The sequence below is a fragment of the Hippocampus comes genome, unplaced genomic scaffold (genome assembly GCF_001891065.2).
Source record: "Hippocampus comes isolate QL1 unplaced genomic scaffold, H_comes_QL1_v1.1 scaffold157, whole genome shotgun sequence".
Taxonomy (NCBI): domain Eukaryota; kingdom Metazoa; phylum Chordata; class Actinopteri; order Syngnathiformes; family Syngnathidae; genus Hippocampus; species Hippocampus comes.
In genome coordinates, this window is record NW_017805149.1 from 607,098 (window position 1) to 632,734 (window position 25,637).

The 25,637-nt window shown below is 40.9% G+C and overlaps 3 protein-coding genes across 11 annotated transcripts; 2 read left to right on the forward strand and 1 right to left on the reverse strand.

Annotated features, from left to right (window-relative positions):
* Window positions 1-753: 753 nt before the first annotated feature.
* Window positions 754-15,869, reverse strand: LOC109514727 (putative oxidoreductase YteT). 7 transcript variants are annotated; one of them, XM_019868069.1, is made up of 14 exons: window positions 15,850-15,869; window positions 11,539-11,722; window positions 9,089-9,173; window positions 8,945-9,018; window positions 8,792-8,851; window positions 3,912-4,019; window positions 3,713-3,769; window positions 3,484-3,614; window positions 3,126-3,180; window positions 2,910-3,002; window positions 2,694-2,828; window positions 2,003-2,104; window positions 1,219-1,380; window positions 754-1,095 (listed from the first exon to the last, which is right to left on the reverse strand). In XM_019868069.1, exons 2-14 carry the CDS (start codon window positions 11,629-11,631, stop codon window positions 973-975), a joined length of 1,278 nt encoding a protein of 425 aa, XP_019723628.1. In that variant the 5' UTR covers window positions 11,632-11,722; window positions 15,850-15,869; the 3' UTR covers window positions 754-972. The 7 variants fall into 7 exon arrangements, with proteins under 7 accessions (XP_019723628.1, XP_019723625.1, XP_019723626.1 ...); XM_019868066.1 differs by lacking the exon at window positions 15,850-15,869 and adding an exon at window positions 12,096-12,225 and having other exon boundaries at window positions 2,919-3,002; XM_019868067.1 differs by lacking the exon at window positions 15,850-15,869 and adding an exon at window positions 12,096-12,225 and having other exon boundaries at window positions 1,219-1,326.
* On the forward strand, window positions 12,441-14,670 carry taf10 (TAF10 RNA polymerase II, TATA box binding protein (TBP)-associated factor). The gene is made up of 5 exons (XM_019868088.1): window positions 12,441-12,655; window positions 12,966-13,123; window positions 13,909-13,973; window positions 14,158-14,272; window positions 14,385-14,670. The coding sequence occupies exons 1-5, from the start codon at window positions 12,517-12,519 to the stop codon at window positions 14,472-14,474; spliced, it is 567 nt and encodes a 188-aa protein (XP_019723647.1). The 5' UTR covers window positions 12,441-12,516; the 3' UTR covers window positions 14,475-14,670.
* Window positions 15,458-25,285, forward strand: LOC109514733 (peptidyl-prolyl cis-trans isomerase H). Of its 3 annotated transcripts, XM_019868084.1 has the most exons (10): window positions 15,458-15,552; window positions 19,040-19,103; window positions 20,383-20,447; window positions 22,836-22,859; window positions 22,961-23,005; window positions 23,077-23,119; window positions 23,343-23,435; window positions 24,479-24,566; window positions 24,682-24,722; window positions 24,840-25,285. In XM_019868084.1, coding segments are annotated over exons 1-10 (534 nt in total). In that variant the 5' UTR covers window positions 15,458-15,550; the 3' UTR covers window positions 24,909-25,285. The 3 variants fall into 3 exon arrangements, with proteins under 3 accessions (XP_019723643.1, XP_019723645.1, XP_019723644.1); XM_019868086.1 differs by lacking the exon at window positions 15,458-15,552 and having other exon boundaries at window positions 18,937-19,103; XM_019868085.1 differs by lacking the exons at window positions 15,458-15,552; window positions 19,040-19,103; window positions 20,383-20,447 and adding exons at window positions 21,011-21,175; window positions 22,455-22,519.
* Window positions 25,286-25,637: the final 352 nt, after the last annotated feature.

The following is a 25,637-nucleotide window of genomic DNA, read 5'->3' on the forward strand; positions in this document are numbered from 1 at the left end:
ATGATTTGGAGGGTGAATATTAGTCCAAACCAGTGTTTCTTAACCTGGGTTCGATCGAACCCCAGGGGTTCGGTGAACCCGAGGTTCGACGGAGCCTCTGCCATGCAGGGTGAGACACGCGACTCAACATGTTAATTAGTTAGGACACGCCCGCTTGGCCATCACTGGCTGCAGATGATCACATTAAATTGCTTGTCCAATCAGTGCCACGGGAAATTTAGTTCGCTTAGTAGTCAACGTGTGACTGTCGTGATAGTACGTCGTACAATTAAAAAAATATAGATTCTTATCTCCTGAAATTATATTTACTTTTTTTTCTGTTTTTAATAAATGCGTTTTTTTTAAACATCTTGAATTTGTAATCAATATATTTATTTATTTTTCACTCATTAAGGGTTCGGTGAATGTGCAAATTAACTGGTAGGGTTCGGTATCCCTAAAAAGGTTAAGAACCACTGGTCTAAACGAAAAGAGAAAACACCATGACGGAGCAACTTGGGTACTGGTGGGAAGGGGCGGGATGTAACAATAGTATCAAATGAGTGATTTCAAGCGTTTCCTTTCAAGCTATCCAGTGCCCGGCAGCACTGGACCTCAAATGGATTTCACAAGACCACAAAATGAGAAGCGTTCTTCTGAAGCTGTTTGAGAATTTGACCTGAGAGGGTGCACACGGCTTCTTTCGGTTTACAGGCTTACAGTTCTTAAGAACATGATGAAAAACAGGCACGCGTGGCAACAAAAAGCCATTATTGTGTATGTACATGTACAATCTGATAGTCGTATTTCAAGTATTATTGCTTTAATCGTGTTACTATGAGGCTGCATGTCACAGCCAGATGACATTTGAACACATTCAGCATTCATAACTGAATAAGATTAAATACTCCGCTCCAAAGTATGACAAGTGTGCCCCACCGCAAACATGATTCTTGGGTATTTCTGAAGTAAACCATTTCTATTCCCCCAAAATCATCCGGAGTGGTCAAAGTGAACCACCCTGCTTTCTCGTCGTGATCGCTCCGCCTCAAACACCAGCAAGTGGCTCCGCAGTGTCTCCTCGGGACCAGAGGCGATGAGTGACGGGTCATTGTTCTGTTGGCACAAAGACAAAACCTCCGTTTTTGCCTGAGTTGTTTGAGCTTGAAAGTCGGTTCTGCCGTGACAAAGGAAAAAAAAGTCTGCAAATTACACTAGGGAGAATCAAAGAAGACTCACAGCCACAGCAGAAATGAACGAGTCGATCAAGCAGTAATCAGCTCGACGGTGTCCAGACAGGTCAAAGTTCTTGGGGCAATCCACGCTCACCACATAATTGGTGGCTTTCTGGGTTAGAAAGTCGAACACGCGGATCTCGTCGTTTTTAAATGACAACTCGCCCTGAAAAGTTGGGGTTGAATTGTCATTTTGATGTCGAATGCATTTTAATTTGGGATGGGACTCTTATGCTAACTTTAATTTCATTATGATAAATACATTCATTGCAAATGAATGAATCCACTCATTTTATCAACGTTTGCGTTTCAAGCAATGCCGAATGCTTTTCAGTGCACCCGTTGCCGGTACACGCATTATACTGATGGATACATCAGAGCTCACTGAATTCCTGACAAAATAGAGCAAGCGCCGGTGCTGCTTTGACGGAAAGGCAAATTGTGTTGAAAAAAATAAATACATCTTAAAAAAGCTATATGATGGAAGCCTTGCTCAACTTTTCAACTGCCATCACAAAGCATTTCAAGGTCATGGGCTCTCTGCGCAAAATCCCCCACGCTGATCAACCGCGACTCGATCTTTTCCGGTTTTGAAAGTGGCGACAGTCTGGATGCGGTTTTTGCAGGACGTGGCCAAATGACCCTTTCACAGATGTACAAAATCTTTTTGAGGCATCCTCCAGAGCACGGAGCCGCAAGGAGAACCTTGATGATGTGAGTCCCACCCCTAATTGTAAGTGATACGCATCAGATTGGATGTCGGTCACAATTGAGTTTCTTCTTTGTACCTTGCTGCCATAGATAGTTGTTTTTCGTTTGCAGATATCTTCGGTGAAAGCCACCATAGAAAAGGCTGCGGTCAGGCCACCTTCAAACTCCATGTTAACAATCTGCAAGAGAAACGGAAGACGTTCCGAAAATGCAGTATAACTCTACAGGTGAACGTTTTTCTCTTTGTCCGCTGCTGCAGCGATGCGGAAAAAGTAGCAGCAGCAGCAGCAGATCTTCCGTGTCAAGGGAAAACAAGCTCGAGGGAAACAAATTATGCTCATAGTTTGTTTTCCGACTTGTGTTCAATGAACACAAAATGGATGATAAAAGCTCGTTTTCTGTTTTTTCCTTTTCCTTGTTTTTATTCGTAATTTTATGCCAGAGGCTGCGGGCCGGTGGGAATTTGAACACAGGATGCAATTGACCCCTGGGGGGACTTGCTTCATGTCGATAAAGCAATATATGGGTGCACTTAATGACCCATTTTCCATTATGATCAAATTGGATTTTTCATTTTTTGAACTGTGATGTGTTTTTCGGCAAAAATGAAGTGAATTGAGTTGAGTCCACTGGCACCACAAAGGGCTTATATCCATTTTTTGCCCTGTAGTAAAAGTAGAAAATGTCTTTGAATTGTCAACGACGACTCCTCCCTCAAGATATTTTCAAGTTTTGAACATCAGCATTTCAAATTCAAGGTCTTTTAACCTGGTTACTGCAGACGTCGTTGTCACACTCATAGACGCATCGGCCGTATGGTCCAGTCCTCAGAGCCTCATGTGCAGTCTCCATGTCTGGCAAAGTGTCGGGGCATAAGTCGGACATCGGCCGGCCAACACGGCCCTAAGGAGGGAAAAAAAACAACAACAACAAATAAAGCACCATCAAGCATGCAAAATCCACAACATTTGCTACAATGATCACCTGTTTCACCTTGTCCAGGTAGATTTTGCTTGCGGAGTAAGGACAAGTGTCCTCGACGGAACAGTCCAGGCAGCGATCACCAGCCCCTGCTGGCTAATGCGACATGTCTCACGCGTACAGTCCAGAAATAATGATCAAATAGCATCCACACATTCCTTGAGTTGAAGCTGCTCAAAACAAGTGCTGCACATTTAAAAAAAAAAGGTACAAGAATACCTTGTTCTCTGGTCTGAAGTGGCTGACAAAACCAAACGACGTCACTTTCAAACACCTGCAAGAACAAGTCGCGATGTCATGCCTTCCTTTTTGGGCGGCAAACAAATGTCTTTGCATCCAAACCGTAACATGATGAGCGATACTGAACTGCTTGGTGTGGATTAGTTGAAGTGCTGACATAGAACTGGGTGTCGTCAGTATCGGAATAAAAAGATAAGTACGGATAATCTGACCAAGAATTCTGAACAGGGGGGTGCCAAGTACGGAGCCTTGTGGCACTCGTTGCTAGACTGAAACCGGAGACTTTCTGTTGCGGGCTACAGATGCTGGCAAACGGATTTCGGTCGCAAAGTATTACCTGCGTGTTCCGGCCCAGTGATGGATCAGGTCAATGTCGTGGCACGATTTGGCCAGAAGAGAGAACGAGCTCTCCGCTTCATTCCTCCAGTTTCCCCGAACGTAGGAGTGAGCAAAATGAAAAAAGCCAACCTGAAGAAAGACGTGGATCTCGTGTTTGCGCGTGTGAATGTGTGTACAAAAATATATCATCACAGATTTTGGCTAAGTGTAACTTTATTCCTGCTTACTGGCTCTAAGTGCTGGATGTGGATCACATCACCAATGACACCGTTGTCAATCAACTCCTGGTAAAACAAATTTTCATTACCATTTTTGAAGGACATAAAGGTATTTGGGGGATATTAGGATCTACCTTCAAGGCGACAACAATACCCAGATGCAGTTGGGAAAGCTTTTAAGAGAGGGAAGTTGCAAAATTCAAATCACCTTTATCTTACAGATGTAGGGATCGTATCGTAGAACATGACCCACGCACAGCATCACGCCGGTCTTCGAGCACGCCGCCACAATCTCTATGCAGTCTTTAGCCGTCGTCTGAAGTCACAGAGAGGTGAAAAGGAATGCGTTTTCATTTCAGCAAGATGCAGCAGGATGAAAGTAGTCGCGATTGCGCAATAGGGGGCAGCGGATCCCCCGTACTGCATTGTTTTTCTTCCTAATGTACAATTTATATTTCATATACAGCAGTAATTCAACTGGTAATGTGTACAGGCTATCTGAACGTGTTATTTCTGAGTTCTATGATGCTGATGAGAGTCGGATGTTTACGTGCCACGAAGGAAGGCACCTTTCCCCAGTGTGGGACAAATAAAGGTTTCCTTATCTTATCTTATCTTTTCCTTGGAACTGCTTCCTCGAACATTTTAAGACTTTCATGAAAAGCAAACCAATGTGATGTGTGTTTGCTCCCACTGACTCATGTCAATGCCCAACCATTGGACCCCAAAGGTCTCAAACTTAGGCTTTAAATCGGACAGTGATTTTAAACTGGATTTGTCAAATTGGTGGAGTGGGTAAGTCCATTTTTTTAACCTTGGGTACAAGGAGAACTATGAAGACTTTTCTTCCACAACTGTAAATCCATGACTTCCTTCCTTACATCCTGGCTGGATTCCTTCAATGTGCTCAACTTTGGAGTCAGCCAGTCCTCCCTCAAACACCTCCATTGGTCCAAAATGCTGCCACTTAGCTTTTAGCTGTAACACGTTAGAGAGAGTGCACATAATTGATTGTTGATTGTTTCAAACCGTCAAGTTCAATTATCTTATGTTAGATTTTTATTTATGTACAGCACTGTTTCAACTGAAGTTCATCGTCTTCTCTATAAACATTGAGTTGAGCCATTTATTTAATGTGTAACTGTGTGATTTTCCATTCCTGCACATTCCCTGTCAAGGGTCACAGTGAAGAATTTGGGGACAATGACGGACTTCTGGCGAGTGACGAATGACAGGACGGCAAATTTTTCTGACGCACCCACCTTCTGCGTTTCACGAACAAGATCTAAAGGGCATGCATGGCTGATACTATTTTTCTCCGTCAACTCTATTCATGTCATTCCTCTCATATGCCCATTACAAGGTTCAAATAAATGTGAAAGTCGAATGTCAGACAAATTCAACTACGCACACATCATGGAAGTTGACATGCTTGATTTGCTTTCACCGGAGACGTCAAGTGATGTGGCAGACCAGATCTGGCCATGGCCCTTGAGTTTGATACCGGTGGTCTACGGCGACGTCAAAGCTCAGACGGGCATGTTGCCATATTCCACAAGGAATTACTCTGCTACATGACTGAGTTTTTTGGGGGTTCTTATCTATGAGCTTCAATACATTGTTATTGGAAGAGTAATTCAAATTGAAACAAATCAGACTTAAATTGAGTTTTGTGATGCGCGACAAAAACGGACAGTTCGAGGCAATGGCAGACATCCATTTGTCATACACGTGACATGTTATTTTTTTACTAGCCATGCTGTCACTCACGGCCATTGGTTTCTCCAAAAGAACATGGTAGCCCTTCTTCGCAAACGCCACTGCGGGCTCCTGGGACACACAAACATACAAAAAAGATACAGGCCAACAACAAGGGTGTGGGAAGACAAAGTAATACAGATGCTATTAGTATTAAATATTGACCTTATGAAGGACGTCTGGAGTGCAAATTAAAACGGCATCGGCACACTTCTCTCTTTCAGCTAAAATGCGCCAGTCTAGGAAAGGCAGCATTGAAAATAGAACGAGGCACATCGTTGGCAAAATTTCAAGGTGTTTCGTGCTCACCTTCATACAGGTTCTCCTCTGCAATGTTGTACAGTTGTTGGAACTTTGTGCGGGCAAACTTCCTGGGATCAGCTACTCCGACAACCTGCAGTAATGTCGTGATACTGCTCATAGCTTTCAACTTTTACTGCAGGCTCCAGCACGGCTTGTTATCTTATTGATCTCTCTGATGTAATGAAATTGGAGGCAATAAACAGTTTCACAAAAGCCGACACAATAGATTTATTTTTCTTGCCCGTTGGCAGATGATAGCTGATGTAGCCTCCTCGCTGCCAATCTTTAAAACCCGCCTCAAAACTCACTTGTATTCTTTGGTATTTGACTCAGCATGATCCAAATTATGATCTTAGTTATACTGTTTGGTGCTCTCTACAGTCTTTGTTACTGATTTGTTGCTTTACTATTGTATATGTTAGTTGCTCCATGTACAGCACTTTGTGTGCAGCGAAGTGCTCGAGAAATACTGTTGAGTTGAGTTGAGAGTTGATTTGGGATTCAGGACATCCCTGGGGTTTTTTATTCAGACAAAGTTATAGAATTTGTTTTTTCTCGTCAGTCAGGTCACAAACGGGAGCCTGCCTACTCATCATCATTTCTTATTTTCTAGGTCTGTCCAACAAGTGGGTGTGCGTGCACGTGTGTATGAACCCCAGCAGCATCCAGTCCCGCAAACCCCGCCCCTCTTCGGCGGAGAACGGGATCTCTATTGACACATTCAAAACGCACCGATGCCCACTCGTCCGCCGCCGCTGCCGCCTTGTTCTGTTGGCACAAAGACAAAACCTCCGTTTTTGCCTGAGTTGTTTGAGCTTGAAAGTCGGTTCTGCCGTGACAAAGGAAAAAAAAGTCTGCAAATTACACTAGGGAGAATCAAAGAAGACTCACAGCCACAGCAGAAATGAACGAGTCGATCAAGCAGTAATCAGCTCGACGGTGTCCAGACAGGTCAAAGTTCTTGGGGCAATCCACGCTCACCACATAATTGGTGGCTTTCTGGGTTAGAAAGTCGAACACGCGGATCTCGTCGTTTTTAAATGACAACTCGCCCTGAAAAGTTGGGGTTGAATTGTCATTTTGATGTCGAATGCATTTTAATTTGGGATGGGACTCTTATGCTAACTTTAATTTCATTATGATAAATACATTCATTGCAAATGAATGAATCCACTCATTTTATCAACGTTTGCGTTTCAAGCAATGCCGAATGCTTTTCAGTGCACCCGTTGCCGGTACACGCATTATACTGATGGATACATCAGAGCTCACTGAATTCCTGACAAAATAGAGCAAGCGCCGGTGCTGCTTTGACGGAAAGGCAAATTGTGTTGAAAAAAATAAATACATCTTAAAAAAGCTATATGATGGAAGCCTTGCTCAACTTTTCAACTGCCATCACAAAGCATTTCAAGGTCATGGGCTCTCTGCGCAAAATCCCCCACGCTGATCAACCGCGACTCGATCTTTTCCGGTTTTGAAAGTGGCGACAGTCTGGATGCGGTTTTTGCAGGACGTGGCCAAATGACCCTTTCACAGATGTACAAAATCTTTTTGAGGCATCCTCCAGAGCACGGAGCCGCAAGGAGAACCTTGATGATGTGAGTCCCACCCCTAATTGTAAGTGATACGCATCAGATTGGATGTCGGTCACAATTGAGTTTCTTCTTTGTACCTTGCTGCCATAGATAGTTGTTTTTCGTTTGCAGATATCTTCGGTGAAAGCCACCATAGAAAAGGCTGCGGTCAGGCCACCTTCAAACTCCATGTTAACAATCTGCAAGAGAAACGGAAGACGTTCCGAAAATGCAGTATAACTCTACAGGTGAACGTTTTTCTCTTTGTCCGCTGCTGCAGCGATGCGGAAAAAGTAGCAGCAGCAGCAGCAGATCTTCCGTGTCAAGGGAAAACAAGCTCGAGGGAAACAAATTATGCTCATAGTTTGTTTTCCGACTTGTGTTCAATGAACACAAAATGGATGATAAAAGCTCGTTTTCTGTTTTTTCCTTTTCCTTGTTTTTATTCGTAATTTTATGCCAGAGGCTGCGGGCCGGTGGGAATTTGAACACAGGATGCAATTGACCCCTGGGGGGACTTGCTTCATGTCGATAAAGCAATATATGGGTGCACTTAATGACCCATTTTCCATTATGATCAAATTGGATTTTTCATTTTTTGAACTGTGATGTGTTTTTCGGCAAAAATGAAGTGAATTGAGTTGAGTCCACTGGCACCACAAAGGGCTTATATCCATTTTTTGCCCTGTAGTAAAAGTAGAAAATGTCTTTGAATTGTCAACGACGACTCCTCCCTCAAGATATTTTCAAGTTTTGAACATCAGCATTTCAAATTCAAGGTCTTTTAACCTGGTTACTGCAGACGTCGTTGTCACACTCATAGACGCATCGGCCGTATGGTCCAGTCCTCAGAGCCTCAGATACAGTCTCGATGTCTGGTAAAGTGTCGGGGCATAAGGCGGCCAGCGGCCAGCCAACACGGCCCTAAGGGGGAAAAAAAAACAACAACAAAAAATAAAGCACCATCAAGCATGCAAAATCCACAGCATTTGCTACAATGATCACCTGTTTCACCCTGTCCAGGTAGATTTTGCTTGCGGAGTAAGGACAGGGTTGTCACATTTTACAATACATTATAATCCTTCCATTTTCGACACCGCTTGATCTGTCAGAAAATTGGTACTATTGTCAGGTTGATTAACCTCGTCATTTATGCTTAAACAACACGCTTGGTCAAGACAAATGAACGGTAAATATTACATCTTTAACTCAGACGGGCATGTTGCCATATTCCACAAGGAATTACTCTGCTACATGACTGAGTTTTTTGGGGGTTCTTATCTATGAGCTTCAATACATTGTTATTGGAAGAGTAATTCAAATTGAAACAAATCAGACTTAAATTGAGTTTTGTGATGCGCGACAAAAACGGACAGTTCGAGGCAATGGCAGACATCCATTTGTCATACACGTGACATGTTATTTTTTTACTAGCCATGCTGTCACTCACGGCCATTGGTTTCTCCAAAAGAACATGGTAGCCCTTCTTCGCAAACGCCACTGCGGGCTCCTGGGACACACAAACATACAAAAAAGATACAGGCCAACAACAAGGGTGTGGGAAGACAAAGTAATACAGATGCTATTAGTATTAAATATTGACCTTATGAAGGACGTCTGGAGTGCAAATTAAAACGGCATCGGCACACTTCTCTCTTTCAGCTAAAATGCGCCAGTCTAGGAAAGGCAGCATTGAAAATAGAACGAGGCACATCGTTGGCAAAATTTCAAGGTGTTTCGTGCTCACCTTCATACAGGTTCTCCTCTGCAATGTTGTACAGTTGTTGGAACTTTGTGCGGGCAAACTTCCTGGGATCAGCTACTCCGACAACCTGCAGTAATGTCGTGATACTGCTCATAGCTTTCAACTTTTACTGCAGGCTCCAGTACGGCTTGTTATCTTATTGATCTCTCTGATGTAATGAAATTGGAGGCAATAAACAGTTTCACAAAAGCCGACACAATAGATTTATTTTTCTTGCCCGTTGGCAGATGATAGCTGATGTAGCCTCCTCGCTGCCAATCTTTAAAACCCGCCTCAAAACTCACTTGTATTCTTTGGTATTTGACTCAGCATGATCCAAATTATGATCTTAGTTATACTGTTTGGTGCTCTCTACAGTCTTTGTTACTGATTTGTTGCTTTACTATTGTATATGTTAGTTGCTCCATGTACAGCACTTTGTGTGCAGCGAAGTGCTCGAGAAATACTGTTGAGTTGAGTTGAGAGTTGATTTGGGATTCAGGACATCCCTGGGGTTTTTTATTCAGACAAAGTTATAGAATTTGTTTTTTCTCGTCAGTCAGGTCACAAACGGGAGCCTGCCTACTCATCATCATTTCTTATTTTCTAGGTCTGTCCAACAAGTGGGTGTGCGTGCACGTGTGTATGAACCCCAGCAGCATCCAGTCCCGCAAACCCCGCCCCTCTTCGGCGGAGAACGGGATCTCTATTGACACATTCAAAACGCACCGATGCCCACTCGTCCGCCGCCGCTGCCGCCTTTCCTCCTCGAGTCTCGGCGTTACTTTAGGGATTTGCGTTGTGTTCCTGAATAATCACAGAAAAAGTCAATCTGGATACTCACAAGCCCCGCGTTGTTGCATTTTTTTATGAATCCTGAGAATTGTGAGGTTTGCTTGGGATGTTGTCACATTTTACAATACATTATAATCCTTCCATTTTCGACACCGCTTGATCTGTCAGAAAATTGGTACTATTGTCAGGTTGATTAACCTCGTCATTTATGCTTAAACAACACGCTTGGTCAAGACAAATGAACGGTAAATATTACATCTTTAAATATACTGTATATTTACAAATATACTTGCTATCTGTAGGTAGAATACACTATGCTATTACATAAGAAATAATTTGGGGAATCACATCAAGTAACTGTGAATAAAGTCAAATAAACCATTACCGTGTATATACTGTACCGATTGAAAAGCGCTCGGGACGACACCAACTGCTCATATAAACCCAGACGTCGAAATGGCGCACTCGGGTATTTTCGGCTCACTTCGTCACATTACGGCAAGGTCACATGACGCCGTTTGTTCAACAGCGTGAGCGCTCAAGTCTGGTTAGCTACAAACATCCGCTGTGATGCTACTTAGCTCGTGACTCAACATTTCGTTTGCTTTTACACATTCCCAAAGTAGCGTGCGGAGGAATTTATTAAGCCACACGTGTCTCTTTAATGATACGGGGCTAGACTTGTGGGCATTTGGAGCGTGTTTTTATTTTAATTGCTCGTCAAGAAATAAAATACTAGCCGAGTTTTAGCGTTAGCTAGCCGACAAGTTCTTTCCCACAACTGCGAAAAGGTGAACAGCATCGCCATGAATGTTGACAGCGCGAACCAGTCTGTCACCACCGGAGCTTCGTCTAACGTCACGACGTCTTTAACTTCAAGCTTCTCCTCTGCAATGTTGTACAGTTGTTGGAACTTTGTGCGGGCAAACTTCCTGGGATCAGCTACTCCGACAACCAGTAATGTCGTGATACTGCTCATAGCTTTCAACTTTTACTGCAGGCTCCAGCACGGCTTGTTATCTTATTGATCTCTCTGATGTAATGAAATTAGAGGCAATAAACAGTTACACAATAGATTTATATTCCTTGCCCGCTGGCAGATGATAGCTGATGTAGCCTCCTCGCTGCCAATCTTTAAAACCCGCCTCGCACGTTGTCAAATCGAATGGCTATCAGCTGTTGTCCAGGGCTAGCTTTTACAGAAAAAAAAACAATTATTTGCACTTATTTACTCTCAGAATGCAGTGGATTAGAATTCTTCTTTTGCATCTCTGTCGTGTACAGCACTTTGTGTGCAGCGATGGCTGTTTGAAAGTGCTCTATAAATACAGTTGAGTTGAGTTGAGTTGATTTAAAAATAACTCACCAGTGAGGAGACATTGGGATTTCCAAGGAATGTTGCAGAGTTACATAAATGAACTGTTGCATATTGAGATTCATCACTTTTCTACCTCGTTAAATAACTTTTGACATTTTTCTGGTAGGAAATCGTGAACACGATCTTCATTTTTTCATAGAGATGAATATCATGAATAATAAAAAATAAAATGTCAAAGCACATTTGTTATTTCAGACGTTTGTATGACACTGGACACTTTGACATTCGTTACCGCAGACGCAGCTCTCGATTTAAAAAAAAGGTTTGTCACTTGGCGAACCTTCACACGATCAGGGTGGATGATGGAATAGCGGGAGTAGATCTCCCCTCGACAACCTGCACCCACCACGATGACCCGGACAAGTGGACTCATGTTGACGTCGCCGACCTTCCGCACTCCTGTGCCTGTCAAGTCCGTTTCTTCCTCGAGTCTCGGCGTTACTTTAGGGATTTGCGTTGTGTTCCTGAATAATCACAGAAAAAGTCAATCTGGATACTCACAAGCCCCGCGTTGTTGCATTTTTTTATGAATCCTGAGAATTGTGAGGTTTGCTTGGGATGTTGTCACATTTTACAATACATTATAATCCTTCCATTTTCGACACCGCTTGATCTGTCAGAAAATTGGTACTATTGTCAGGTTGATTAACCTCGTCATTTATGCTTAAACAACACGCTTGGTCAAGACAAATGAACGGTAAATATTACATCTTTAAATATACTGTATATTTACAAATATACTTGCTATCTGTAGGTAGAATACACTATGCTATTACATAAGAAATAATTTGGGGAATCACATCAAGTAACTGTGAATAAAGTCAAATAAACCATTACCGTGTATATACTGTACCGATTGAAAAGCGCTCGGGACGACACCAACTGCTCATATAAACCCAGACGTCGAAATGGCGCACTCGGGTATTTTCGGCTCACTTCGTCACATTACGACAAGGTCACATGACGCCGTTTGTTCAACGGCGTGAGCGCTCAAGTCTGGTTAGCGACAAACATCCGCTGTGATGCTACTTAGCTCGTGACTCAACATTTCGTTTGCTTTTACACATTCCCAAAGTAGCGTGCGGAGGAATTTATTAAGCCACACGTGTCTCTTTAATGATACGGGGCTAGACTTGTGGGCATTTGGAGCGTGTTTTTATTTTAATTGCTCGTCAAGAAATAAAATACTAGCCGAGTTTTAGCGTTAGCTAGTCGACAAGTTGTTTCCCACAACTGCGAAAAGGTTAACAGCATCGCCATGAATGTTGACAGCGCGAACCAGTCTGTCACCACCGGAGCTTCGTCTAACATCACGACGTCTTTGACTTCAAGCAACTGTATCGTGAATGAGAATGCGACCAGCAACGTCGGCAGCAACCCCGTGGTTACCAGCAATGGTAGTTCATATTGATCAAATGCTTCGGAAATTTGAGAACACTGACTTGTCTTTGCTTCGCAACCCGTAAATATACAAATAACAGGTTTTTCAGAAACTAGATTACACGTTTTATTCAATAGTATGTATTTTCTCTCATTTTATAAATGCAGGAGTCTTCCATCATGTTGCCGCACGTTGTCAAATCGAATGGCTATCAGCTGTTGTCCAGGGCTAGCTTTTACAGAAAAAAAAAAAATTATTTGCACTTATTTACTCTCAGAATGCAGTGGATTAGAATTCTTCTTTTGCATCTCTGTTAATAAAAACAGCGTCGGCCCCTGCTCCTACCGTGACATCATCATCAGACTCGTCTGTGCCCAATGGAGTTTATGTTCCGGGAGGCATCACCAATGGAGATGTAAAGTCAACCGTCTCTACAACCCCACTGGCTGACTTCGTCATGCAACTGGAAGAGTACACTCCCACGGCAAGTCTTGCTTTCTCGCTACTTAGTTTGTACTGCACATACAATAGCGACACAAGCCTATAAAAGTAAAAGCCTCCATGTAATTTAAGTGCTGATTTGATTTGTCTTCAATCGAGCTCATTTCCAATTCTTCATTCTCTAAAATCAGACACAATCCATCAAGTAGAGATGGTTACCCTCCGATTTGTTCAGGTTTCAAAACAAAATCCCCAGTTGAGAAATTAATCTAGTTTTTATAGCATTTGTCCATGTGGTTGAGCTAGCGGCTATCCCAGGTGACCGGGTGAGAGGTACCGGGCTGGTCGGCAGTCAATTGCAGGGTCCATTATGAAGACAAATGGCCATTCACAACTATGGACAAGAGTCTTACATGAGCCTAACATGCAAGGTTTTGGAGTGTGGGAAGAAGCCAGAGTACCTGGGGAAAACGAAATCCACAAATCTTCTGAAGATGAAAGGCTTCTGAAAATTTTGGAGCATCAGTTAAGTTAGTTTTAAGTCATCTAATCTTCTTGATATACTGCGTTGTGAATTTCTGTATGCCTTTGACAATAAATCCATGTCTTGTTATGCCTCCAGGAATGTAGCCGATTTTTTAAAATGTTCTTTCTTTGTGCTCAATAAAGCATTAATCTTAATGACAACTGTCATGACATGAGGTGGACATTACAACTGCATGTGGTTTTCTGCTGATCCAAATTGGGATTTCTTCAGCCATGGCAGAGGTTTGGGCCATTCAAGTGTGGATTCAGCACTGACCTTTATTTTTGTTTTTGTTTTGCCAGATTCCCGATGCAGTGACAGGCTACTACCTCAACCGGGCAGGCTTTGAAGCATCTGATCCAAGAATGTATGCATTTTTGGTTCTGGGAATGGTTAAAAATTCACTGTAGGACAGTTGAAAGCATCGTGAAATCTTATAAATAATATTATTTATTATTCATTTTTCTTTTTTTTTTTAGGGACAGTTGAAAGCATAGTGAAATCTTATAAATTATACTAGTTATTATTCATTTTTCTTTTTTTTTTTTTAGAATCCGCTTAATCTCGCTTGCCTCGCAGAAGTTCATTTCAGACATCGCCAATGACGCTCTGCAGTATTGTAAAATGAAGGGGACTGCGTCGGGGAGCTCAAGGAGCAAGGCGAAGGTCTCCTTCCATTTCTTAATGTCCTGCCATGCCCATTAAAATTGGCATATGTGCTAATGCCATTGTTCTTTTCATGATAATTGTTGGTCTGTTTTGTCCTGCTTATTTCTAGGATAAGAAATACACTCTGACGATGGAGGACCTGGCCCCCGCTCTTTCAGAATACGGCGTCAATGTCAAGAAGCCCTACTACTTTACATAGAATGCAGGCTCCTTTTGCTTGAGCTCGTTTTAATTTCTGGCTAACAACGTCACTTGTTTGTCAAATTGCTCATTTTCAATCACAGTGCTTTAACACATTTTGAAGTCACTCTTTATTTTTGTGGTTCCACCTTTGACTTTTTCCCATTTGTAAATGTGTGTTTTATTGTACAAATAAAACCCAAAATATGAATCTGCGTTTGTGTCTCTTGAGTTTTTGCATCGTTAAAATTGGATCCAGAGTCGAATATTCCGGTCAAGATGGGCGCGTGCATACTTAAGTGTATTAAACGGTATAAAAATGAGTGGTAGTTCACCATAATGGTGATATTAGTGATTCAGATCACCGATTAACAATTCGAAATTTACATCCATCCGTGTATTTTACATAGTGCAATTCACAATTTAGATTTTACATCCTTCCATCCAATTTATGTAGTGCTTATCCTCATTAGGGTCCCTTGAGCCTTTCACAGCTGCCTGACCGCGAGGCGAGGTACTTCCTGGACTCTTCGCCAGTCAATCACAAAGCATAAATATGGGTAATTTAGGGATTTCATCATGTATGGTCTATAATATCAAAGGGTACAGAGAATATGGAGAGATCATTGGATGCGAGCGGCATGGCCAAAATCAGCATTGAATGAATACCGGCGACCTTCGATCCCTCAGCCGCCACTGCACCAAAAACCGACATCATGGTGAAAAGGTTCTTCATGGTAAACACACACTAGTGAAGTACATCTCTGTTTTTTTTTTTTGTTTGTTTTTTTATTTTTATTTTTACTTTATGTGGGGGTGGGGTTCTTTAAAGTAAATAATTAAATACATCAAAGAAAATAATCATTTAAATTAGCCTAAGGCCATGCAGAATTTTCCCGCATGCCGCCAGGTACCTACCTATCCATGCTGAGCTACTTTATTTTACTACACGCGTTTTCTTTGGGTTTGTCCCTAACTGCTTGCCGTAATATGACTTTACTGTTTTCCGTAGAAATTTCCGGTTGTTCGAATTCGCATCTGAACGAGTGTTCACCGTTTTTTTCCCCCCTATTTAAACGCGAAGTGAGTGGAATAATGTATTGTCACATTTTTACAATACATTATAAATCCTTCCATTTTCGACACCGCTTGACCTGTCAGAAAATTGGTACTATTGTCAGGTTGATTAACCTCGTCATTTATGCTTAAACAACACGCTTGGTCAAGACAAATGAACGGTAAATATTACATCTTTAAATATACTGTATATTTACAAATATACTTGCTATCTGTAGGTAGAATACACTATGCTATTACATAAGAAATAATTTGGGGAATCACATCAAGTAACTGTGAATAAAGTCAAATAAACCATTACCGTGTATATACTGTACCGATTGAAAAGCGCTCGGGACGACACCAACTGCTCATATAAACCCAGACGTCGAAATGGCGCACTCGGGTATTTTCGGCTCACTTCGTCACATTACGACAAGGTCACATGACGCCGTTTGTTCAACGGCGTGAGCGCTCAAGTCTGGTTAGCGACAAACATCCGCTGTGATGCTACTTAGCTCGTGACTCAACATTTCGTTTGCTTTTTTTACACATTCCCAAAGTAGCGTGCGGAGGAATTTATTAAGCCACACGTGTCTCTTTAATGATACGGGGCTAGACTTGTGGGCATTTGGAGCGTGTTTTTATTTTAATTGCTTGTCAAGAAAATACTAGCCGAGTTTTAGCGTTAGCTAGTCGACAAGTTGTTTCCCACAACTGCGAAAAGGTTAACAGCATCGCCATGAATGTTGACAGCGCGAACCAGTCTGTCACCACCGGAGCTTCGTCTAACGTCACGACGTCTTTAACTTCAAGCAACTGTATCGTGAATGAGAATGCGACCAGCAACGTCGGCAGCAACCCCGTGGTTACCAGCAATGGTAGTTCATATTGATCAAATGCTTCGGAAATTTGAGAACACTGACTTGTCTTTGCTTCGCAACCCGTAAATATACAAATAACAGGTTTTTCAGAAACTAGATTACACGTTTTATTCAATAGTATGTATTTTCTCTCATTTTATAAATGCAGGAGTCTTCCATCATGTTGCTGCACATTGTCAAATCGAATGGCTATCAGCTGTTGGCCAGGGCTAGCTTTTACAGGAAAAAAAAAAATTATTTGCACTTATTTACTCTCAGAATGCAGTGGATTAGAATTCTTCTTTTGCATCTCTGTTAATAAAAACAGCGTCGGCCCCTGCTCCTACCGTGACATCATCATCAGACTCGTCTGTGCCCAATGGAGTTTATGTTCCGGGAGGCATCACCAATGGAGATGTAAAGTCAACCGTCTCTACAACCCCACTGGCTGACTTCGTCATGCAACTGGAAGAGTACACTCCCACGGCAAGTATTGCTTTCTCGCTACTTAGTTTGTACTGCACATACAATAGCGACACAAGCCTATAAAAGTACAAGCTCGACATTACAATAGGAGGACAGGTGAGTTGGAGAAAGACTTTCTTAACTCTTGTCCGTAACCAAGATGGAGAAACACACATGAGGCACCCCGGTGCTGACAGAAAGATTGAAGCGTGATCACTCACTCTGTTACAACAATCTTAGGTTGTGTCACTTGAAAACAAAAAAAAAATGTACAAAAGTAAAATCCCTCATGTTTATTCGTCATTCTTTGTCAAATAAATAAATGAATGGTGGCAGGAGGCGGATCATTTCCTTCTCGTGAAGTAATGTGCTATACCAGACTTTTAGGATTTGTTAGGATACCAATAACGTTTTGGTAGAAATTTTATCAACACTGATTGCGTGAAATAAATACTGGCCATTAATTTGTACCAAGTTTGTTGTACATTTGAATTCATAATAAAACAGAAAAATAATGTGCATGAATATGTATGCACTTGCCAAACAAAGATGAAAATTATACATTTCATATTTTCTGTTTGTTACTACTCTGAGCCCAAATTGTTCAAATTAAAGACATTCTTCATGGTGTGGAAATCAAGATGGCTTAAATCTCCTCAGCAAAGTTTTTGCCTCTTACTTAAGCACAGACCTAAAAAAAAGAAAAGTATCCACCTTATTTCTACAGCCATTTCAAAGCATTGCTCTTGTAGTCACAGATCCAACTTCTTCTGCTTGTTTGTACAACCTTCAACATCGCAACAAGTTCCTAAACCGTGCAACACATTTCCAATGCATTGGGGACGTATGATGCCTGTGAAAAGGTGGTGAAAAAACACGTTCAAATAAATCGTGTTCATGTTCTGTTGTATTTTGTGCTTCATAATGTTTTAAGTTGCACTTACGGATGTCGCGCCGAACTGTATTTACTGAGATTGGTTTTCTGAAGTGTTCCCGAGCCCGTGTGGTTATATTCTTTACACATTGATGTCTGTCTTTGATACATTGCCGCCTGAGGGATCGAAGGTCACAGCCATTCAATTTTGGTTTTGGCTTTGTGCACACATTGTCATCAGCATGTTGCAACGGATATACAGAAAGACTTGAAGAGTCATAGAAAGGCATCAGAGTCATCATTCATCTCCATTTGTATGTCTTTGTTTTATTCGTGTTAAAGTAGCAGTTATTTTAAGGTGTATAGTTACTTCGTCAATGCTCAAATCTGCCATATTTTCCAAGTCTCGCTGCCAATGTCAGTCGAGATTGTTTTTTTTGCTCACATTGGGTGTTTCTAAAGATAAAGTTTTTGCATCGTTAAAATTGGATCCAGAGTCGAATATTCCGGTCAAGATGGGCGCGTGCATACTTAAGTGTATCAAACGGTATAAAAAATAAGTGGTAGTTCACTCATAATGATGATATTAGTGATTCAGATCACTGATTAACAATTCGAAAATTTACATCCATCCGTGTATTTTACATTGTGCAATTCACAATTTAGATTTTACATCCTTCCATTCAATTTATATAGTGCTTATCCTCATTAGGGTCCCTTGAGCCTTTCACAGCTGCCTGACCGCGAGGCGAGGTACTTCCTGGACTCTTCGCCAGTCAATCGCAAAGCATAAATATGGGTAATTTAGGGATTTTCATCATCCATGGTCCATAATAACAAAGGGTACAGAGAATCTGGAGAGATCATTGCATGCAAGCGGCATGGCCAAAATCAACATTGAATGAATACCGGCCACCATCGATCCCTCAGTCCCCACGGCACCAAAAACCTACGTCATGTGAAAAGGTTCTTCATGGTAAACATACACTAGTGAAGTACATCTGTTTTTTTGTATTTGTTTTTTTTTTTAAACTTTATATGGGGGTGGGGTTCTTTAAAGTAAATAATTAAATACATAAAATAAAATAATCATTTAAATTAGCCTAAGTCCATGCAGGGTTTTCCCGCATGCCGCCAGTTACCGACCTATCCATGTTTGAGCTACTTTATGTTACTACACGCGTTTTCTTTGGGTTTGTCCCTAACTGCTTGCCGTAATATGACTTTACTGTTTTCCGTAGAAATTTCCGGTTGTTCGAATTCGCATCTGAACGAGTGTTCACCGTTTTTTTTCCCCCTATTTAAACTCGAAGTGAGTGGAATAATGTCCGTTCAAGCGACAAACCCCAACAATCCTATTGTTTTCTTCGACATTACAATAGGAGGACAGGTGAGTTGGAGAAAGACTTTCTTAACTCTTGTCCGTAACCAAGATGGAGAAACACACATGAGGCACCCCGGTGCTGACAGAAAGATTGAAGCGTGATCACTCACTCTGTTACAACAATCTTAGGTTGTGTCACTTGAAAACAAAAAAAAATGTACAAAAGTAAAATCCCTCATGTTTATTCGTCATTCTTTGTCAAATAAATAAATGAATGGTGGCAGGAGGCGGATCATTTCCTTCTCGTGAAGTAATGTGCTATACCAGACTTTTAGGATTTGTTAGGATACCAATAACCTTTTTGTAGAAATTTTATCAACACTGATTGCGTGAAATAAATACTCGTCATTAATTTGTAGCAAGTTTGTTGTACATTTGAATTCATAATAAAACAGAAAAATAATGTGCATGAATATGCATGCACTTGCCAAACAAAGATGAAAATTATACATTTCATATTTTCTGTTTGTTACTACTCTGAGCCCAAATTGTTCAAATTAAATACATTCTTCATGGTGTGGAAATCAAGATGGCTTAAATCTCCTCAGCAAAGTTTTTGCCTCTTACTTAAGCACAGACCTAAAAAAAAGAAAAGTATCCACCTTATTTCTACAGCCATTTCAAAGCATTGCTCTTGTAGTCACAGATCCAACTTCTTCTGCTTGTTTGTACAACCTTCAACATCGCAACAAGTTCCTAAACCGTGCAACACATTTCCAATGCATTGGGGACGTATGATGCCTGTGAAAAGGTGGTGAAAAAACACGTTCAAATAAATCGTGTTCATGTTCTGTTGTATTTTGTGCTTCATAATGTTTTAAGTTGCACTTACGGATGTCGCGCCAAACTGTATTTACTGAGATTGGTTTTCTGAAGTGTTCCCGAGCCCGTGTGGTTATATTCTTTACACATTGATGTCTGTCTTTGATACATTGCCGCCTGAGGGATCGAAGGTCACAGCCATTCAATTTTGGTTTTGGCTTTGTGCACACATTGTCATCAGCATGTTGCAACGGATATACAGAAAGACTTGAAGAGTCATAGAAAGGCATCAGAGTCATCATTCATCTCCATTTGTATGTCTTTGTTTTATTCGTGTTAAAGTAGCAGTTATTTTAAGGTGTATAGTTACTTTGTCAATGCTCAAATCTGCCATATTTTCCAAGTCTCGCTGCCAATGTCAGTCGAGATTGTTTTTTTTGCTCACATTGGGTGTTTCTAAAGATAAAACTGTTGCGAATGTCTCATCAGCTGTTTACACAACTTTTTCCCTCCTACGTTGCAGGATGTGGGGCGGATGAAAATTGAACTTTTTGCTGATGTCGTCCCAAGGACGGCTGAGAATTTCCGGTATGTTGTGATCTTAATTTGAGCATCGTTTTATTGTACCTTTTCTGGCAAGAAGCTTTTTTTTTTCACAGCTGCCTGACCGCGAGGCGAGGTACTTCCTGGACTCTTCGCCAGTCAATCGCAAAGCATAAATATGGGTAATTTAGGGATTTTCATCATCCATGGTCCATAATAACAAAGGGTACAGAGAATCTGGAGAGATCATTGCATGCAAGCGGCATGGCCAAAATCAACATTGAATGAATACCGGCCACCATCGATCCCTCAGTCCCCACGGCACCAAAAACCTACGTCATGTGAAAAGGTTCTTCATGGTAAACATACACTAGTGAAGTACATCTGTTTTTTTGTATTTGTTTTTTTTTTTAAACTTTATATGGGGGTGGGGTTCTTTAAAGTAAATAATTAAATACATAAAATAAAATAATCATTTAAATTAGCCTAAGTCCATGCAGGGTTTTCCCGCATGCCGCCAGTTACCGACCTATCCATGTTTGAGCTACTTTATGTTACTACACGCGTTTTCTTTGGGTTTGTCCCTAACTGCTTGCCGTAATATGACTTTACTGTTTTCCGTAGAAATTTCCGGTTGTTCGAATTCGCATCTGAACGAGTGTTCACCGTTTTTTTTCCCCCTATTTAAACTCGAAGTGAGTGGAATAATGTCCGTTCAAGCGACAAACCCCAACAATCCTATTGTTTTCTTCGACATTACAATAGGAGGACAGGTGAGTTGGAGAAAGACTTTCTTAACTCTTGTCCGTAACCAAGATGGAGAAACACACATGAGGCACCCCGGTGCTGACAGAAAGATTGAAGCGTGATCACTCACTCTGTTACAACAATCTTAGGTTGTGTCACTTGAAAACAAAAAAAAATGTACAAAAGTAAAATCCCTCATGTTTATTCGTCATTCTTTGTCAAATAAATAAATGAATGGTGGCAGGAGGCGGATATCATTTCCTTCGTGAAGTAATGTGCTATACCAGACTTTTAGGATTTGTTAGGATACCAATAACCTTTTTTTAGAAATTTTATCAACACTGATTGCGTGAAATAAATACTCGTCATTAATTTGTAGCAAGTTTGTTGTACATTTGAATTCATAATAAAACAGAAAAATAATGTGCATGAATATGTATGCACTTGCCAAACAAAGATGAAAATTATACATTTCATATTTTCTGTTTGTTACTACTCTGAGCCCAAATTGTTCAAATTAAATACATTCTTCATGGTGTGGAAATCAAGATGGCTTAAATCTCCTCAGCAAAGTTTTTGCCTCTTACTTAAGCACAGACCTAAAAAAAAGAAAAGTATCCACCTTATTTCTACAGCCATTTCAAAGCATTGCTCTTGTAGTCACAGATCCAACTTCTTCTGCTTGTTTGTACAACCTTCAACATCGCAACAAGTTCCTAAACCGTGCAACACATTTCCAATGCATTGGGGACGTATGATGCCTGTGAAAAGGTGGTGAAAAAACACGTTCAAATAAATCGTGTTCATGTTCTGTTGTATTTTGTGCTTCATAATGTTTTAAGTTGCACTTACGGATGTCGCGCCGAACTGTATTTACTGAGATTGGTTTTCTGAAGTGTTCCCGAGCCCGTGTGGTTATATTCTTTACACATTGATGTCTGTCTTTGATACATTGCCGCCTGAGGGATCGAAGGTCACAGCCATTCAATTTTGGTTTTGGCTTTGTGCACACATTGTCATCAGCATGTTGCAACGGATATACAGAAAGACTTGAAGAGTCATAGAAAGGCATCAGAGTCATCATTCATCTCCATTTGTATGTCTTTGTTTTATTCGTGTTAAAGTAGCAGTTATTTTAAGGTGTATAGTTACTTTGTCAATGCTCAAATCTGCCATATTTTCCAAGTCTCGCTGCCAATGTCAGTCGAGATTGTTTTTTTTGCTCACATTGGGTGTTTCTAAAGATAAAACTGTTGCGAATGTCTCATCAGCTGTTTACACAACTTTTTCCCTCCTACGTTGCAGGATGTGGGGCGGATGAAAATTGAACTTTTTGCTGATGTCGTCCCAAGGACGGCTGAGAATTTCCGGTATGTTGTGATCTTAATTTGAGCATCGTTTTATTGTACCTTTTCTGGCAAGAAGCTTTTTTTTTTCAGCCTTATGATTGACTAAATACTTATAAGAGCCTTGCAGTGCCAAATGTTGCTTTGCTCCCTGAACGACAATGAGGGTAAATATGTGTGTTTAAAAACTCCCTTTCACCAAACTAGGGATGCTTCCCTCGATAAGCAGGAAAAAAATGGATGGATAAAAGCGACCATTTAGCAGAATTAGCGATGCACCAATACCAGTATCTGTGCTTATATTGTAAGACTTACCGTAAATTCTCATCGTTTCTTGCAGGCAGTTCTGCACTGGAGAATTCCGGTAAGGGAGACTTCCTGTAAATGTTTCTGATGTTTCACATCGTGTGAATAAAACAGGCCTGCCTTTTATGAGGTGTGAAACTAAAAATTCCTGTCTCACAGGAAGGATGGTGTACCTATTGGTTTCAAGAGCTGTACATTCCACAGGTATGGACTGCACGGACAGAGAGAATGTACAGAGTTCATTGTGTCTTACCCGTTACGTTGCCCATTTGCAGAGTGATCAAAGACTTTATGATCCAAGGAGGGGACTTTGTGAATGTGAGTATATGCCGATAGCAACTGGCAGCAGTGCCTTACACATTTGACTTTCAGTATAATTTGTTTAATCTCTCCGGTTCATGCTTAAAAAAAAAAGAAATGTTCCCCCCCCCGCATCCAGTAAATTGCCAAGTTGCAAACAATCGGCCTCTTGCTGGGCTCCTCGAAAATTGCAAATGCACAGTTTTGGTGAGTTTGATATGATGCAGTGTTTTTCTTACAGGGTGACGGCACTGGCATCTGCAGTATCTACAGAGGTCCATTTGCAGATGAAAACTTTCGAGTGCAGCATTCCATGCCTGGTCTTCTGTCCATGGTATGTGGCTTTGTCAACAATAAGGTGCAACTGCAAATAAAATAAGTTGGACATACTTTGTCGAAAAAAAGGAAACACTGTGCAAAATAATGAAAAAAATAGCTCCGTATTGGATTCACTGCCAGCTGTTTTAAAGGCAGAGTTACCCATTTTGACTGATCTCTGAAGCACCAAATCTAACAAAAGAGTAGACTCTTCTTTCACTAGAAAAAAAAAAAAGTATGTTTCAGCCTTGTCTCATTCTTTAGTATTTAGCCGTCAAACATGGGCTGCTTTCATCAAAAACAGTCAATTCTCACGATCGTTTATCAAGAGATTCAAGACACAGACTTGCAATTACCTACCGCAACACATCAGTTTAAACCATGCACAAACATACCGGTACTCTGTGACTAATTGTGTCTGACTTCCAATGTGTTGGGATTTTTGTCGCTCATAATCATCACGAGCACGAGATTCATCCCAGAGGATTTATCTTGGACTCAAAAGCAGTGCTGATCACAAAAATCCAAAGCGATACAACGCTGCCATCTGCAGGGATCTGTTGGTCATTACAGTGGTTTTAAAAACCTGAATTTCACTGACAGGCTGGGTGAGATCCTCTCTTACTCCTGCAAGACAAATAATTTGTCAGTGACAGGTAACACTTGCAATGTAGTACACGAATATACAGTATATGTCTACGGCAGTGAATGAGTTGAATAATGTTACTGAATTCAAACAAGGTGATAAGACATTTGTTTGCAAAACAGATATGACGTTGAATAATTATGACCCCTGGTGGTGGCAGGGACCTAAGCAGGTGCCTATTAATATACTTGGTCGCTCTGAGGCTGGTTTCAGGCTCAGACCTGGTTCAAAATGTTATCCTCATATAACTGTTCCAATGGAGGTTCCATTTTATTGACAGCCTTTGGCGGGAGCCTTTTCAAAGTTTGCTTTCGTTTGTGTTCAGATTATTTTTATTTTCTTTTACACAGAAAGTAGTCAATATAAAATTCACTTTGTTCTAAGATTCTGCTGTCATATTTCTTTCCCCTTAGGCAAACAGTGGTCCAGGGACAAATGGTTGCCAGTTTTTCATAACCTGCACTAAATGTGACTGGTTAGACGGAAAACATGTTGTTTTTGGTAAGCATGGACCCACTATCATGTGGATTTTTTTAATGTGTGTTTATTTAAAGTGTTATGCTAGATATTGTATGCATGAAAATGTCTTGAATGTTCTTATTTGTTGTTGTTTCAGGTAAAGTTGTGGATGGATTGCTGATCATGAGAAAGATTGAGGTACTTTACACTGAATATCAATCGACTTCACTCAAGTCATCTTAATAGAATTAATAGCATGACACATTTTTTTTTCTTCTTAATGTTATGACAATAAAAACTATTTATCCCCAACAGAACGTTCCCACAGGACCAAACAACAAGCCCAAGCTGCCGATCCTCATTGCACAATGTGGAGAGATGTGAGGGAAAATGGCTCTACGCACCTTACAAGTTACACTTATGCCCCATTTGTTGACCCTGCATAATGTCGTTAGTGTCTAATTCCATTGTACATGTAAAACCCAAAAAAGATTCAGCCCAACTTTATATCATGAACTTGAAATAAATAGTTTTTACTGAAAAAAAAAACATTTTGACATTTGCGTGTCTTTGTGAATAAAACTTCCAATTTACAGTACTGTACTTACTGTACTTACAGTACGTGAATGATGTCACCATTCACTGTCATAGAAGGTTGAAAATATGATTGTTCCTGTTGTTGCGACTTGTCCCATCGCTACAGCGACGTTTTATTATATATTCATCGATAAATTGTGTACATTAAAATCGAATGTATTGGACACCTGTTTCAAATCGCCTTTTTCTTCCTATTTGTAGATGACGTAAGATTGACGAGGCTGACGTCATTGGTAATATACTGCCCCCTTTGGTGTCTTTAATAGCTACAGTAGCCTGTTTTTTTTTCTCACTGAACACGCATTTTTATTCCCATTGTGATAAGAGTAACAATGGTTTCAGTGATTCTCATGGATATTTGTAAAATATATTTAGAATATTGCGCTTCTATATTTTGTTTTCGACATTCAAAGTCAGGTACCTTTATTTTACTTCAAGGTTTCATTCCTTTGGAGTGGCAAGCCTGGGGTATAATGCAATGTTTATGCTGCGAGAACATTGTGTTCCCAGTGTTTT

Coding starts and splice junctions, on each gene's coding strand:
- LOC109514727 (XM_019868065.1), bottom strand. CDS start 12,148: ATGAGCAGTTGGTGTCGTCCCGAGCGCTTTTCAATCGGTACAGTATAT. Junction 3,181..3,483: donor CACTGGGCCGGAACACGCAG/GTAATACTTTGC, acceptor TTGTTCTTGCAG/GTGTTTGAAAGTGACGTCGT. Junction 1,096..1,218: donor CGTTCATTTCTGCTGTGGCT/GTGAGTCTTCTT, acceptor TTGTGCCAACAG/AACAATGACCCGTCACTCAT.
- taf10 (XM_019868088.1), top strand. CDS start 12,517: ATGAATGTTGACAGCGCGAACCAGTCTGTCACCACCGGAGCTTCGTCT. Junction 13,124..13,908: donor TGGAAGAGTACACTCCCACG/GCAAGTCTTGCT, acceptor TTGTTTTGCCAG/ATTCCCGATGCAGTGACAGG. Junction 14,273..14,384: donor GCTCAAGGAGCAAGGCGAAG/GTCTCCTTCCAT, acceptor GCTTATTTCTAG/GATAAGAAATACACTCTGAC.
- LOC109514733 (XM_019868084.1), top strand. Junction 19,104..20,382: donor ACATTACAATAGGAGGACAG/GTGAGTTGGAGA, acceptor CCTACGTTGCAG/GATGTGGGGCGGATGAAAAT. Junction 20,448..22,835: donor AGGACGGCTGAGAATTTCCG/GTATGTTGTGAT, acceptor CGTTTCTTGCAG/GCAGTTCTGCACTGGAGAAT.